Source organism: Mesoplodon densirostris, chromosome 3 (genome assembly GCF_025265405.1).
Source record: "Mesoplodon densirostris isolate mMesDen1 chromosome 3, mMesDen1 primary haplotype, whole genome shotgun sequence".
NCBI classification, from domain to species: domain Eukaryota; kingdom Metazoa; phylum Chordata; class Mammalia; order Artiodactyla; family Ziphiidae; genus Mesoplodon; species Mesoplodon densirostris.
Genome location: NC_082663.1, coordinates 48,948,598 through 48,966,019, shown reverse-complemented (window position 1 = coordinate 48,966,019; position 17,422 = coordinate 48,948,598). Strand labels below are relative to the sequence as shown.

General features: G+C 40.3%; 1 protein-coding gene and 1 non-coding gene across 2 annotated transcripts in view; both read left to right on the top strand.

Moving 5' to 3' along the window:
• The window catches only part of ELOVL7 (ELOVL fatty acid elongase 7), a 69,014-nt gene that overhangs the window by 30,983 nt on the left and 20,609 nt on the right, over window positions 1-17,422 (top strand). The window contains exon 2 of the mRNA XM_060091711.1: window positions 16,427-16,524. Coding sequence (XP_059947694.1) covers window positions 16,461-16,524 — 64 coding nt within the window. The 5' untranslated portion in view covers window positions 16,427-16,460. The remainder of the gene's footprint in view (window positions 1-16,426; window positions 16,525-17,422) is intronic.
• Window positions 2,823-2,930, top strand: LOC132487337 (U6 spliceosomal RNA). The gene has a single exon (XR_009531619.1). It is a non-coding gene; the product is annotated as a U6 spliceosomal RNA (small nuclear RNA).

Genomic DNA, 17,422 nt, shown 5'->3' with positions numbered 1-17,422 from the left:
AACTCAGGAAACGCCTTTGGGTTTAGCAAAAGGGGGGTCTCTAACCTTTGTGTATGGCTCCTGTGAGCAAGGACACCTGTAACCAAGAGAGGTGGTTGTTTGAGCACAGTCACACCCTCCATCAAGCACCCTTTAGAGACGGTAGGGTCCAGAATCTCCACCGTGATGATGAATCACAGTGTGTCAGATCGACTCAAGAACAGTCCCTCTGTCGTATTTCATTATCATAGGCCCAGCCCTTATTTTTTCCATTTGGATTGTGTCCCAGCATGGCCAGGGGCTGTTGTTATTGATTTACCAACAGAGGCCACAACAGTTAAACTTTCTCCTATCACAACACATGTCTTATGATGAAAATTAAATATATACCAACCAATAAGTCTGGCTCTCTGTTGTCAAACTTATTGGCAAGGATCTTTTTGCTACTTTACGCTCTTTCCTTTTAAGTTTTTGTTATTTATGTTTCTCATTTTTCTTTTTTTCCTAGAACTTGTCTTGGATTAAGATTGAGATTAGATAAATAGAGAAGCATTCTTAGAAGAGAATAAAGAAGAGCTAGGGTGACTAGAATGGTAGGTTGACAGTTGTGGCTGGGAAGGGATTTTACAGAGTAATGAAAAGAGGCTGCATTGTTACTATCCTCAGCCTTAAGAGAACTCTGTGAATGATGTTTGACTGAGAGGTGTAAGATCAACACACTTAATAAAAGCATGAGTCAAGGTTATATTCCTAAATTTTATTTGGAGGAATCACAAACTCTACAGCTCAGAATTAGCTAAAGCTAATTTAACTATACTAGCTTCTATACTATATAATACATAATATTTCCAAACACAACTTCTGACCTTAAATGCTATTTCTCCCCAACAAGCAATTCTCAATTCTGCATTTCAGTATCTTCCCTCAGAAGTGAATTTCAAGTTTTTAAGTCTGTCAGAACTGGTGGTAGCACCTGGTACCCCAAAGATGGAGCCTGGCCTCCTTCTGTGCGACACTGAGACACCAGTAGGCGCGTTGATGTTTCTGTTTAATTTCACATCTCAACAGGGTGCGGTGGACACCAGGACGCCCGCGGACACAGCACTTTACTCAGACATTCATCAAACACTACACGTCTCACAGGATCAAGAATTTGGCAACTGACAGTCATCTGTATTAACTTTCATAAAAACAGGCTTATCTTTTCTTATTCCTGGACATATGGCAGTTCTAGAAGACGGTGCTGCACACATTGTGGTTTATTTGTCAAGGGAATTCCTTCAAGCCACCAGGATTTCATTAAAAGGTCACAATTCAAATGAGTGAAATGCAAGTAATCTTATTTCTAGAGTTAAAAAGAAAAAAAAAGTACAGCTGACCTTTAATGAAAACACATTCCTCAAGTTTTTCAGAATCAAATCCCATTAAAGGAAATCTTTTGAGATGATCAAGTACAGCCTCTCAGTAAAAGGCAAAAAGCATAAATAAATCCAATTAAACTAAGTAATTGAGAAGTTGACCTTGTCATGTGAGATATTTACAGATAAATACGGCTTATTTTCTTATGCTTTAACTTAATTTGAAGCTGAGAAAATTGGATCTTCCTGCTAGCCAGTGCAACAAAATGTAAACATCAGCTCTGATCATTTACTTGATTGATTGATTGATTAATACCATGGATTTTTTTTTTTTTTTTTTTTTTGCGGTACGCGGGCCTCTCACTGTTGTGGCCTCCCCCGTTGCGGAGTACAGGCTCCAGACGCGCAGGCTCCGGACGCGCAGCCTCAGCGGCCATGGCTTAGGGGCTCAGCCGCTCCGCGGTACATGGAATCTTCCCAGACCAGGGCACAAACCCTTGTCCCCTGCATCGGCAGGCGGACTCTCAACCACTGCGCCACCAGGGAAGCCCAATGGATGATCTTTTTTTTGCCTCCCCTCCTCTGGTTTAGTTCTGTATGAGATATAAATTTGCATAAGACACCCCTACCACCCTACTCCACAAGAACTTACAAGAGTTTTAAGTGATGCAAAACATGTCTACAAATAAAATTAAATGCAGTGTGATGACTACCAAATATATAGAGTGTCAAAATAATTGACAAGCAGGAGTGTCAAAATAATTGACAACCAGTTTGGCGTGAATGTCCAACCCACCAGATAGAATGCCACCTGTGAAAAACTGACCTGGACATCCCAATGCACAAGAGCGAAATACTAGTATTGGTTATATATACTGTGCTGTAAGATTGCATATAATTTGGATAATTCCATAATTGATTCAGCTGAATAGTAGTATATGATAATGGGCTAATCTATCAGTTTTGGACAGAACAATATTTCTAACATCATTAATTCTTTACAGAATCTCTTTAAGCAGATGTTTAGATACGCAGTAGACAATAGCTAAGCAGTAGGCTTAGAAAAACTTATATGTGTGAAAAGCCTGGAATGAATGGATGAGTTCATCTCTCTTCCCTTTCAGAAGGGGTTCTAATGTCACTGTCTTCACCCATGAGTGTGAAATGAAGGCGTGTATTAAGTATTAATACATAGCAGAGCAAAAATCCTAGGGGCACTGCCCCAGACTGGGCCATCCTGCTTCTGTTGTCCTGCCCCACAACATTTTCCTTCATACTGTAAGAAATGCTTTATTTCATTTTCTTAAGTACCTAAAACACTCACTTAAAAATCCATTTGTGTTAACAAGCAGTGTTTCTCTACCTGTCATTGAAGGACCCCTGGAATGATATGATCGCCTTCTGGGGAGGCCCTAGAAATAGGCCTTTTCAACAAGTATCTCAGGAAAGTCTAATGCACATTAGAGTTTAAGAATTAACTCTCTTGTGCTTGCTTCGGCAGCACATATACTAAAAATTGGAACGATACAGAGAAGATTAGTATGGCCCCTGCGCAAGGATGACACGCAAATTCGTGAAGCGTTCCATATTTTTTAATTGCAATCATTGTTGCTTTTGTTGTGGTCATCCATTTACAATGCTTGGTGTCAGTTTATTTATCTCTTGTAAAAATAAAATACAGTGTGTGTGTGTGAAAAAAAAAGAATTACTCTCTTGTTCTGAATAATGATGAAATTCTTTTCTTTCCTGTATCTAGCCAATGTGAGTTGCAACTTAATGAATTGACTTTTTGTCTGTTTGGGGGACTAGGTAGTTGTGTACTTGGAACATTTTTGGTGGGGTTAAGGCCTTGGTAAATAGGGGATTTAGGGCTGAATGAGATCTCTGGGTATAAGGTATACCCAAATACATCTCATATACTCAGGTTGTATTCTCACTTTTAAAGTGTTGTTAATTATCTATACCAAGATTCACTCCACCTTGAAGGTGTATGCCATTCCCAAGGGACACCTTTAAGGCACCTTTCTCCGCTCACCAGTTGAGTGTGGGGCCTCCATCATCAGAGTCTCTCTATTGTTCCCTTCTCGAGCTGGAGAAGGGAAAGATTAGGCTTAGTCCATTTGCTTCTCTTCAGATTTGGGGGTGCTTGTGCAAGTTCTCAGGCTCTTTTGCAACAGCAGTACAGCTAGGGAAGAGGCCGTGTTGGGTTAGGAGCTCTTCCGTCCTATGGATGCTACTCTGCTCTAGAGCCTTTCCTGGGCCTCAACTGTTTTGAAATTTAGAACATTTGTATGGGTCCCTTCCTTATTTGGTTCCTTCTGTGAAGTTTTGTGGCTATTTATTTATTTATGATTCATATTACTTTTTTTTTCATTATTTGGAGGGAGGTTGTACCAGGCAACTTTATTCTGCAGGTTTCTGACTGTTGCTTCTTTATGCTTTTCCCTGGCTTCTCTTTCTGTTTTATAAACATGGGTGTTCACTGAGAAGGTGCCCTTTGCCGTGTTTCCTCCTGCATTATTTATCACAGAAATGTATTCTGCTCCCATGTTATCACCTCTCTTTTTTTTTTTTTTTTTTTTTTTTTTTTTTTTATCACCTCTCTTTATTTATAGTTAATGATGACCTTAATCCTGAGCTCTGATTCTGGGTGTTTCTCCAAGTTGGCTGAACATTTTCACTTATTGTATTAGTTTGCTAGTGCTGCTGTAACAAAGTTCCACAAACTGGGTGGTTTAAATAACTGAAATTTATTGTCACACAATTCTGAAGCCTAGAAATTCAAAAGCAATGGGTTGGCAGGGTTAGTCCCTGCTGAGGTTGTGACAGAAGGGTCTGTTCCAGGCCTTTCTTCTTCACTGGTAGATGGTCATCTTCATGTTCATATTAGGTTCTTATATGCATGTCTATGTCCAAATTTCCCCTTTTTATAAGGACACCAGTCATATTGGATTAGGACCCACCCTAATGATTTCGTTTTAACTTGATTACCTCTGTAAAGACCCTATTTCCAAATAAGGTCACCTTCTGAGTATTGGAGGTTAGGATTTCAGCATACGAATTTTCAGGGTCACAGTTCAACCCTTAACACTTGATTGTTCACTTCATGCCACAAATATTTTCTGCTACACGCCAGGCAGTGGTCTAGGCGCTTGGGAACACAAAGATAATTAGGCCTAATCTCTTCCTCTTGATGAGCAAAAAGATAAGAATTAATAAACAGGCATTTTCAATACTGTGCAATAAGTTTTATCATAGATGAGACGAATTGTTATGAGAACACCTTAGTGGTACACCTAAGCCCGACTGATTGAATCAGGGGTGGCATCTCAGAGGAAGCAATGCTTATGCTGGATTCTTCCCAACAGAATGCAATCGCTGCATTGTCTTTCTCCCTGCTTCCAAACCACACCCTCAGTCACCCAGCCCTGGACTCTACTACCCAGATAATCTTTTCAAGCACCACTTTGATTAAGAAATTTCTCGGTTGAGAAATCTGTAATGACTCTTACTTTGTCAACAGAGCTAGGTCTAAAAAATTCTTTAGCTTGGCTTTTGGGTCGTCCACAATCAAGTACCAACCCTGGAGTCTACCTTTCCATTGTTCCCCTCTTTCACTCTGTGCATTATCAAAACAGACTAACAAACATTCTGGAAACGCAGTTGGAGATTTTCTATAATTTTGTGAAGGCAAGGTTTTGATTTTGTTTTCTACTGTATCACTGGCACCTAAAGCAGTGCTTGACCTATAACAGATACTTAAGAATATTGGTTGAATAAGCAAATGAAAGAACTTTCCCCTGGAGGTCCCTCTGCTTGTGATGTGTGCCTCTCCTCTGTCCCAGGTGCACACATTTTTGCCTATTGAAATATTATAGTCAGGGTTCAGCTCATATGCTCTCCTCCATTATGCATTTCTTCTGGGTCACATGTCCCGGATGTGAACCTTCATTCCGAGAGGCTGTAGCTGTCTGTGTGAACTGTTCACGTGACCCTGCATTCTGCTTTGCATTTTGGGTATCTGTTTCGGTGTTTATTTTTTCTTCCAAACTGAAAGTTGTTTGAATTCAGGGACCATATTTTTAAAATAATATTGTATCCTGTTTAGCACTTCCTTGCACAACAACAGATGCTCAAAAAATACTTTTTGTTTGAAGAGAAAATGAACGAGAGGGGTATCTCATTCATTTGAAACAAAGTAGAGAAGAAGGCCTAAGGGATGGAGTATTTGGTCTGGCCCCCTTGCCTTGCCTTGCTTTTCTGAGTTTATACTTCAAAATTAATTCAGCAGATATTAATTGAGCACCTACCCATTTTACTCAAGGCATTGTACTAGGACTTAGATTACAAATAGGAACTAACCTGCCCTTGAGGTACTTATCACTTCTTCTAACAGAAAAATGAGTCCTATTGGTCCTGGTGGTCTCTTTAGTCTATTAGTCTAGTGAGTCATACGTATATAGTGTTATAGTTTCCAGAGGCATCTAATTTGTACAGTTTTTCAGATGCTTTTCTCTTTTCAGATTTATCCAATTTTCTAGAATTCTCCCACATGTTGAGGCTGCCTGAGGGCAGGGCCCTATTTTCATCCTCCTATTCCCTACTGCCTAGCACTGAGTTTACAGCTGCTGGTGATTTGAGCAGGTCCTTTATTTACCCTAAATGTTCTCTGACTCTTCTCTGAGTTGGCCTTGTCTCTCCAATTACAGAATGCTGTCCTGGGACCTGAGATGCAGCAAAGACACTGATTACTCTGCTTAGCCTGGGAAGCCCTCTGTTTTCATAAGAGTAATAGTAAGCACAATAAATAGTGCGTTTAGCATTTTGCTAAAGGTTTTACATGAATTGTATTTCCTAGTGGGGCCTTCTGCTAATATCATTGGTTTCTAGGACGCTTTCATTTCTAACAAGTTGTCATATTAACATGTTGAGGTTGTTAAATGAATATCTAAACTAAAGTCTGTCTGCCTCGTACATACTCATGAATCAGGATTATGTTTCAGAGCCAAAACAGGAATGTAATCTAATGTATATAATAATGTATACAATGTGTGTGTGTGTGTGTGTGTACATATATATATACACACACACACATATATATAAAATATAATGTAAACCAGTCTGGTGAGTCATGCATATATAGTGTTATATTATCCGGAGGCATCTAATTTTAATAGGTCCCTCTATCAAGGGAATGTGAAGATGTGAAAATCAAGATGAAATAATAGAATTGTAAGGAAAGGAGGGGATGGTAAGGATATTTGTTTTGAGGTCCTGCTTGACATGGAAAGTAGAGCTCTTAAACCTGATTGAAGGGCAGATCTGAGTCTATTCATACAGAGAGAGTGTTAATATGTACTCCTATGTCATTGTTATTGGGAGTGGGAAACACCCATTTTACTTAAACATGCTGTATACCAGTGAGAACAACATTAAGTTTGTGGAAGTGGTAATAGCAGTTACAAGTGTGAGTCCAACTCTATGCTCTCTGTGTTTATGGACTTATGGCATATTATCTGTATCATCAAAGAGGCTGTGGCCCAAGGTAATTCCAAATAGCAGACATGTAAAAGTCACTAGAAAGTCTTATATGGTGTTGCAAAACATGCTTAACTTATTAATCATGTTTTGTTTAAACAAATAAAACAATCAAGATTAGTCTATCCGGAACACACATCACCAGGGTGAGCAGAGAGCACTTAGATGGGTGGGTTCCCTGTCAGACCTTTGGTCCATATCTGAAATATCACTCCAGAGTAATCACCTAAAGTCACAATTTAAGCAAACATTGTTTCTCAAAGCTAACCTCCCTTTCCTCCTTGTGGGTTAATCAGTCTTCTGCCTTTTTCAGGCTCCTCCTTCCTCCCTGAAGCCATGTGCTTTCCCACACGTGCAGGGTGGGAGCCCGCACAATACCAATTACCCTGTAGAAACCACTGCAGGCCCAGTCCTTTTTCAGTGCTTGGTTTAAATATGGGCACTTGATACAATCCTGGGAGGAGGTGTTTAAGGCGCCTCTGGGAGCATTGGGAAAGGTTTTAAACCTCCTAAAAAGAGACACAAAGAAAAGACCCTTTTACTACTCTGGAAGAAGGTGTATGAGAATGTGATTTTTGGAATGACTGTCACCATCTTTTTCCACAAAAATGACAAAACAGAAATTTCAGAAGAAATTTTCCTACCTTTGGACTTCTTTTTCTATGAGATAACACATCCTCTTACTGCTTAAGCCATTTTGAGTTGTGTTCTGTTATTTGCAAATGAAAGCATCGTCCCTGATACTATAACATTCCCATTTGAAAAACAGAAAGTTAGGCGTTTAGTATCTTTATTTGTGTTGATCAATTTTGTTTGCCTAAAAGACAAGGCTTATATTCTAATTTTCTGTAACTTACTAAGACCTAAGATGTAGCAATAATTTTCTCTTGTCACAAATGCTTGAGAACTTCAAGCTTATTTCACCTTTGAAATAGGAGTTTAGTTTCCCTACATTGTGGGTGTGTATACTGACCCAAAGATCTCCCAGATTTCACATCTGTTGAAATTATTTTGAATCACCAGAGAAACCTTTTCCAATATTGATTGCACCTCCTGTTCCTGCCCTTCTTGACCCAGATACCTTATCATATCCTAGTGACATTCATTTTGAACCCCTTGTCATGAATCATGCCTATTCCTCATATTGTAGGTATTGTCATGTCAGAGAATGGTTTATGCAGTATTAAGAAGTTCCCAAACCTGGCCCATCACCAGAGTCTCCCCAGACATACTAACTGAATCCAAATCTCTCTCTAGGTAATTATGACAATCAACCAGTCTGACAGCCTCTTGTATTAGGGGTATAGAAGAGAGGAAATTTGTACTGACCTGATCCCATACCTAAAGTAAATGGTTTCAAACCTCCTTTGACAAAATCAGCATATAAGAACAAAAATTTTATTTTGTTATAGCTTAATTTTTTTTTTTTTTTTTTTGCGGTATGCGGGCCTCTCACTGTTGTGGCCTCCCCCGTTGCGGAGCACAGGCTCCGGACGCGCAGGCTCCGGACGCGCAGGCTCAGCGGCCATGGCTCACGGGCCCAGCCGCTCCGCGGCATATGGGATCCTCCCAGACCGGGGCACGAACCCGTATCCCCTGCATCGGCAGGCGGACTCTCAACCACTTGCGCCACCAGGGAGGCCCTGTTATAGCTTAATTTTTAATTTTAATAAAGCTTTCTTTATTCTTTGGGCATGGTAGGAACCTATTTCGGTCAACTCTAAATGTGACCACCCCTCTCTCCATCACCTCTCAGCAAGTTAGAAAAAGCTTATGTATAAGTTAGAAGGAGGGTTCCTTTAGTTTCCATGTCCTCTGTCCACACTGCCATCCCCTGAGATGTCCAGGGTCCTATCAGGTCTTTGACCACTAGTCCATACAGATCTGTGTTGTTGCTAAGCTACATGATTCCTTCATTTTGTACAGCTCTTCTGCAATACTTCCACATCTATTGAGTGTACTCAGAAGACTTTCTGCTGCCCTTGCACCACGCTGGAGCAAGAGAAACTCTCTATGGATGCCTAAGGCCCCATCAGCCACCTGTTCCCGCTCTACCCAGGCAGCAGGGCCTGACTCCTTCTCCTCTGTTTCCATAATACTACTTGGCACCTCACCAGGGCTTATTGCCCTTTTCTCTGAGATCTGCACTTATTGCTTTCCCTCTGACTTTCTCCTTTCCCAAGCCTGAAGCATGCTCTTCGGTGCTAGGAGGCATGGAAACCTCAGAGGTTTCCTCCTAGATCTCTTGTCTATTCCCCTGAGTTCTTCTGTATGGCTAAGTACCTAAGCTTTTATAACTCAAAATCTAGGATTAAACTTTCTGGGTTTTTGCCTTCTATGTTGTGTTTCATTCCCAAGGCGATTTGCATTAACCTAGCTGATAAAGGAAATACCAAAGAGAAGCACAAGTTCATATATGTATGTGAAGCATTAAAATAAAACACAAAATCCTGTATGGTAAGTGTAAGGAACATGACATGTTTTTTGCTTCTGCTGCGTGTGTGTGTGTACATGTAATTGCAGTACACACATGTATATAGTAATTAATAAAATTGAAAATCTGTACGGAATAATTTTTCACCGAGTCTGTTCATGTTCTAGATTTACTTTCTTTAATTTGTGTTCATAATAAATGACAAAGGGAAAAAGGATTTAGGATAATATGCTAGAAAGTACACTTCCCACATAGTTACCTCAGGCTACTCTACGTTTATTCCAGTAATATTGCCATAGCCCTAAACATTTCTGGATTTGTTCCTTTGCAATTTACAAACCGTAAGTTGAAAATGTTAGTAAATTATAATAATCCTACCTCCACTTCCCCCATTCCCACCCCCACTTATCAATATGTAGCTCAGCTTGATCCGTTTACCTTCAAAACCATTCTTATGATTAGTTATGAGCTTGATTTTTAGAAGCAGTAGACAAAGATTTTTCTCCCTTAAAGCCAATTAAATGAAATTTTGAAAAACTCTGATGTTGATTTGTAAAGAAAAGCTCAAAAACTGCTTTGAACAACAGTATCCCCGAAATAAATATATAATTGCCAAAGTGATTACCCTGAAGCAAACTACTTTTATTTTGATGAAAAAATGTTGGTAGTTTACTTTAAACTAGTGCTTCTCAACTAGGGATGACTTTGCCCCCCAGAGGACATTCACCAATTTCTGGAAACCTTTTTGGTTGTCTCAGCTGGGGGAGGGGTGTTCCTGGTGTCTGGTGGGTGGAGGCCAGGGATGATGCTGAGAATCCTGCACTGCTCAGGGCAGCTCCCCCCAACTAAGCATTGTTTGGCCAAAATGTCGAGAAAGATGAGGTTGAAAAGCCCTGGTTTAAACAAACAAATGATCACTTTTTAGACATTGCTCACATTTTAATACAATTAAAAGTTTCTGATCCCCTTCCCCCAGACTTAGGCAGGTCAGCTGTTTTGTTCTTACCCTGCTGCCCTATTTCCATTACAGACCTCCATCCCTCTGCTGGTACCTTCCTTAGCTCATTTCAGTTTATGTGTCCCTGAGCAGCAGCTGGGGCTAGCCAGAAGTGTTCTTGCAGGTTTGTCCCTGATGTCTGATGTAAAAAGCAGAGATCAGTGGGGAGCCCAGAACCTCCCAAACATCAAAAGAGAAAGGGAGAATCATAGGGCCCTGCTCTGGGATGATAGGCATGCCCTAGGGAAGCCGTACGCTACCTCAATCCTCCTTTCCCTCAGGGAGAATGTCCCAGCGTATTTTGCAGAGTTTGGACAAACCTTTTTACATGAGGGTTCACCTGTAAATGGTTGGCCGTGGTTTTCGATTTCTGGACTCCTGCCATGTCCTTCCCACCACAGGCAAGGTCATATCCCCATCTGAGTAAACTAAGGTCATATCCCCATCTGAGTAAATTCCAGCAAGAAGTCCTCCCAGCTGAGTGCTGCCTTGTGAGTCCTGTTGAGATAGATCTCAAAGTGATCAGATTCCTCAAGCTCACTCTGTGTCCTGGTGTTAGCATCTATGTGGCTTTGAAGTGTTTCCAGGTAAGCTGTAGATGTTAGGCACATTTCTCACATTTGAACTTGAGATCTTTAATATAGGTCTAAAGAAGCTAGTCTGGGCAGATTAAGTCCCTTTTAAAAAAAAATTAATTAATTAGTTTATTTATGTTTGGCTGCGTTGGGTCTTCAGTTGCTGCACGCGGGCTTTCTCTAGTTGTGGCAAGCCGGGGCTACTCTTCGTTGCGGTGAGTGGGCTTCTCATTGTGGTGGCTTCTCTTGTTGCAGAGCACAGGCTCTAGGTGCGTGGGCTTCAGTAGTTGTGGCTCGCAGGCTCTAGAGCACAGGCTCAGTAGTTGTGGCGCACAGGCTTAGTTGCTCCGCGGCATGTGGGATCTTCCAGGACCAGGGCTCAAACCCGTTTCTCCTGCATTGGCAGGTGGATTCTTAACCACTGCACCACCAGGGAAGTCCCTAAGTCCCTTCTTTACCAAGTGGTCCAGTTGCCATGTGATACTGTCCAAAACAAGGAGTGGAATTCATGGGTTAGTTGCAGGTGCTGGTCAATGAAATAGCAGCACCAGTTCCCCATCAGTGAGCTCCTGTTTACTCTAATCCTGCCACATACATTTGACGCCTTTGGAAATGGGCTGAGCTCTGGCAGGGGGCCTTTTTCTCTTCCCCTGTAGCACCTGCCTGTCTCTTCCACCCATAGTGAAGGTTTGGTAATTTGTCTACTGTTTTTGAGTTTTAAGTCTCTGCTTCACATTCATGAGACCCCTGACTATTCTGGCATCTCCAGATCTGAAATTTTATGCCATTGAGTATTTAAAATCAGTTATTAAGGTCCTAGTTCTGCTGTCAGCTAGAAGATATCTCTGTACCTTCACTACATAGAATAAGTTTCTCCCCATATCTATGTACCATTGCCTAGCAATCAAGGGTCCCTGTTAAGGGGGGAGGTCTGGGTTGGGACGGGGGGAGATATGCCTGGCTCTACCCCGGGGGTAGCACTGTATTTATAGGACAACTCAGGTTGCCCCCAATTCATTTATCAACAGTTTTCTAGTCTAGTCCCTATAATGTAATATTGGCGTCCAGTCCATCACTGTCCCAGCTTATAAGGAAGTTCTCAGCAGTTTAGTTCCAACAAGCTAAATGGATCAGGTTTCTTTTCAGGCCCCATCCCTACACAATTATGCAGGTTCCTTCTCTTCTGGTGGGCTCACAAGGGTTAAGGACTGTCGGATGGCAGGTATTTACAAGGAAAGGATCCGTGAGAGAGTTCCACTCCAGTAAGCTTGAGACAACAGATCCCTTTCCTGCCTCTCCAGTCCGCCCTTTCACCTGCTTGAAGGGCATCTACTTCTGTCTCTCCCTCCCCCCTCTCCCTCCCCCCTCTCCCTCGCCCCCCGCCACATGTGAGTTACTGCTCTGACGACCTTCTCCCTCTTCCTCCATCTCAGTCTTGCATAGTCTTTTGGATTAGAAAAGCCAGCTCTCTTTGCTGCCTGTGAATATTACTGAACTGCATTAGGCTGTGGTTTCTTTGAGGCTTCGTGCTTTAGTGAGGGTTGGCGAGAGGAAAATGGCCTATGTGGAATGACTGGGGGGAAAAGAGGAGGCAGGGCTTGCACAGGAAACAGTTTAATACTTTGAAATGTAAGCCCACCATATGCCCTATAAAGTAGAATCTTTCCCTCTGATTCTGAATAATTTAAACAGCATTATTTTGGCAGTTTAATTATGAGAATAATGGCTCGAGGTCGTTACATCAGTAGTTAAGGTGAGCTGGAAAGTAGCTTTTATCGTGGCCTAAAACATTCCTACCGAAACCACTGGAAAACATCAAGGGAAGAATCATTTATAATTTGTGACATACCAGCTCTTATAATGAAAGTAGTAGACTTTTCTCTAGATTTGTGCCATGTACTGCCATTCAACTGAGTTTGGCTGGATGTTTTCCATTTAAATTGGTACAACTTATCTCTACAAATGATCATATCTGACGTTGATTGAATATTCATTCTTTATCAGATCCGTGCTCTAAACTTTATACATGTATGTTATCTCATAGAGTCTTCCAAACAACTCTGTGAGTTTATTTTATCTTGGTAGGTTGTAGAATTGCCAATTTACAGATAAGGAAACTGAACTTTAATTTTGCCCAGGGTCACACAGCTAAGTCAGTGGTGGGATTCAAACCAAGGTCTTTGCGATCCCAGAGCTTCTGCTCCTACCCCCATATCACACCTTCACTATAGAAATCATCCACAGGAAAACCAGAGTCCAGGCTGACTCTGGAAAGTTCCTGGCATCACCATAGCTAATTTGAGTCTGAACTCAGCTTGAGGACACTGGATGTATCAGATCAGAGGCCATGCTGAGATACCACCCTGGACTTGGAGAGATCCTCTGGAGTGGACAGATCCTTGAGGCATTAAGATGAAAATCCCTCTTTTGTGTTTATGTGCAAGTGTGTATGGGTGTTCAAGCAACGATGTCCCAGCAAACGGGCAGCTGATTCCATTCTTTTTTGTTTGTTTATTTAAAATACTTTAATTCTTTATTTTTGGGTAGGTAATATAGTCACATGAGTCAAGACCCAAACAGTATAAGGTCTTCCTTCCATCCCTTCGGCCCAGTTTGTACCCTGATCCCTTCCCCATGGATATCTTTTCAGAGTTCCTTGTATGCTAATATAAATAAATGGAAACTTATATTCTTATTCCTTTCTACCTTTTCTGTATAAAACATAGTCATTTAAAAATTCTGTCCTGGGCTTCCCTGGTGGCTCAGTGGTTAAGAATCCACCTGCCAATGCAGGGGACACAGGTTCGAGCCCTGGTCCAGGAAGATCTTACATGCTGCGGAGCAACTAAGCCTGTGCGCCACAACTACTGAGCCTGTACTCTAGAGCCTGCAAGCCACAACTACTGAAGCCTGCGCACTTAGAGCCTGTGCTCCACAACAAGAGAAGCCACTGCAATGAGAAGCCTGTGCACCGCAACGAAGAGTAGCCCCCGCTCGCCGCAACTAGAGAAATCCTGTGGGCAGCAACAAAGACCCAACACAGCCAAAAATAATAAATAAATACAATAAATTTATTAAAAAAAAATTCTGTCCCTTCCTTTGCTTTTTTCACATAGACATTTATCTTGGATATTTTTCCATGTTAGCACATAGAAAGCTTCCTCATTCTTATTTACAATAGCATGGTGTTTCCTGGTGTTAGACATATCATCATTAACCAATCAGTCCATTTTTAATAGACATTTGGCTTGTTTCCAGTCTTTTGCTCTTATTGACTGATGCAATGAATAAGCTTGAATATATGTCATTGAGCATATATGCATATATCTCTATAGGAGAAATTTCTGAAAGTAGGATTGCTGGCTTAAAAATATGCGTTTATAATTTTTTTACTGATAATGCCAAATTGCACCAAGGGTTATACTAATTTGCACTCCCACCAACAAGGTATGAGTTTCCCACAGTCCTTCCAACAGAGTGAACACATTTTTGGATTTTGGCCCATCTTATTGATAAAAATTTTTGGACTTTAGTCCATCCAATGCAATAAAATATTGTAGATTTCTTTTTTTAAACTTTTTTAAAAATTAATTAATTAATTAATTGTATTTTTGGCTGCGTTGAGTCTGTTGCTGCACGCGGGTTTTCTCTAGTTGTGGCGAGCGGGGGCTACTCTTTGTTGTGGTGCCCGGGCTTCTCACTGCGGTGGCTTCTCCTGTTGCAGAGCACGGGCTCTAGGCACATAGGCTTTAGTAGTTGCAGCACGCAGGCTCAGTAGTTGCAGCGCACGGGCTTAGTTGCTCTGTGGCATGTGGGATCTTCCTGGACCAGGGCTCGAACCCGTATCCCCTGCATTGGCAGGTTGATTCTCAACCACTGCGCCACCAGGGAAGCCCCGTACATTTCTTACTATGGTTAAAGTTAAGCAACTTTTCGTATGTTTAAGAGCCATTTGTATTTCCTTTTCTGTGAAATTTGCCCATTTTTTTCTTGGCTTATAGGTCTTTTTCTCATCAGTTTCTAGGAACTCTTAATATATGGGGAAGAGTAGCACTTGTCTGTATTTTAAATTGAACATATATTTTTTTTCTGTTTGTTATTTGGTTTTTTTCCTTTTTTCTTCTTGATTTTCATATGGTTAAATTTGTTAGTCTTCTCTTATGTCTTATGGATTTTAAGTCAAAGTTAAAAAGTGTTTTTCTACTCCAAAGTTATAAAAGTGTTCTCCCTGTTGTCATCTAGTACCTTCATGGTTCTTTTAAGTTTTTACTTAAATCTTTGATATATTGGAGTTTATCTTGGTTTATAGTATAAATTTTGGATCCAGCTTGTTTTTTTGCAGTTGACTATCTAGTTGTACCACACCATTTACTCAGTAATTGCTGGTAATTCAGTGCCTACTGGTTTGAGTTGTCACCTTTATCATATACGATATGTCATTAAAAAAATACATATATACTTTATATATGTATATTCTAAAATGTCTTTATCTTAGAATGCTAGAATAAAGTCTGAATTTTTCTGTTGCAGACCTAGAGGGTTTACTTTTTATTGTGGTAAAATATACATAATGTAAAATTTAACATTTTAACCATTTTTAAGTGTAAAGTTCAATGGCATTAAGTATATTTGCATTTTTGTGCAACCGTCACCACCAGCTATCTCTAGAACTTTTCATCTTCTCACCATATGACTTGAAATCAAACCTACTATTCATTTTATGATGCACCATTCCTTTGTAAGGTGTGTGCTGTTTTCAGAGATGTTAAAATTTGGGAAAGTGTACATCTTAGAATTTATGAAATATGATACTAAAATCCCCAAAGTTTTTGGTGTGTTTCTGGATGTTCTGTTCTATTCCATTGGTTTGCCTCTTCATGTGCTAGTGTCACACTGTTTCAAGTAATGAAGATTTAGAATATCTTTTAATACATGATAGAGCTAGTTTTCCCTCATTGGTCTTCTTTTTCAAAAGACTTCTTTTTCCAGCTGTTTTTGTCATCAGTCCAGATAAACTAGGCAACTTCTCCTTGGCTCTTGTAGATCTTCTTTTCCTCCCTCTCTCTACCTCTATTTCACTTAAATTATAAACATTTGAATATAGAAAATCTTCTTACGCCTGAAGGTCAGCTAAAAGTCTGGATCAGGGTATCTTTTCTGAGAGTTTGTCATCTTGACTTTCTTCTGGGTTTTTACTTCAACATTGCCATGGGAGGTACAGTCCATTCCTGACCTATATTGTTTCCATAAAGGGAGATAGATGCTCCTATGACAGTTCTTAGAATCACCTACTCCTTTTGCATCTCGTACATAGAACATCAGCTTTTTGAGTGAATTAAGCATTGTCCTTATGATGAAAAGTCTTAAATGTTTGCAACTGCATCAGGGTTTAATGTGATTCACTAATGCATTTACCTTCAGTAAGTTTGTTGTTTTGCCAGTTATTCATATTAAATTTTTAACATTTTTAATATTGTATTACTAGAAACTTGGCTTTATTTGCATCCATAGATCATAAACACATCTCTTTTTTGTTTTACTGAAGAACCCATTGTAAGGGCGAGTAAATCCTGTGGAAAATGGCCTTCAGTGATCTTACATCGAGGACCGTGCGTCTTTACGGTAATTGGATCAAAGATGCTGGTAAGTAACCAAATTTCTTAACTATGGCTCATCCTTCTTTTTCCTGTCAGATTCCCATATTTAATAGGATTTCATTGAAACAGAACGAGAGACTTTGCAACTTAACACTCCCTCACTGACACCCCACATATTGATTTTTATTAGTAGTTAATGAAGAAGTGTCAAAGATTTCACTGAAGATATGTACAAAGATAGAGGTACACAGGTGACGTTCATTACAATGTTTATAATAGTGAAGATAGCTTTAATATCCAAGGAAGGGAACTGGTTAATAAATGATGGTACATTCCAACTCAGTAGCCATTAGAAGTGATTTTGGAGGCACGGAGCTCTTAGGCTTGATTCTGCCCTAATGCTCCTAAGGGAAATAACAGTTACTGCCAACAATGGCTCTGTCCAGGATGACTCTTGAGTGGGAAGGGCCGCAGCCCCCAGGGGCGTATCAGAAAGGATGGGGAGCGTTTCCTAGGGTAACCCCTGAGTAATTCTAGAATGCCCAGAGTAATTCTCCCCTTGCCCATTAAAAAAGTAAAAATCAATGTTGTTGAAGAACGTTTAATGCCATAGCAAGAAGTTTAAAATACATTAAATGAAAGCAGCTTATAAAACACCACATGTATTTTTTTTGTGAGGGTTAGCAGTTATCTCTGTGTGGTAGGATTATGGGTAATTTCCATTTCCTTATCTATGTCTGTCTAGATGTTTTTAAAACACACAAATGTGTGTTGCTTTTATAACTACTATGAAATGTGTTAATAATATAACAAAGGTAAATTTTTAAAAAATAGACAGGAATCAGCACATTTTAGAGCTGAGATGGACTTAGGTATCATGAAAGCTACCTCCTCATGTTAGAGTTGGAGAAACTGAGGCCCAGAGATGTGACCTTCCCAACATC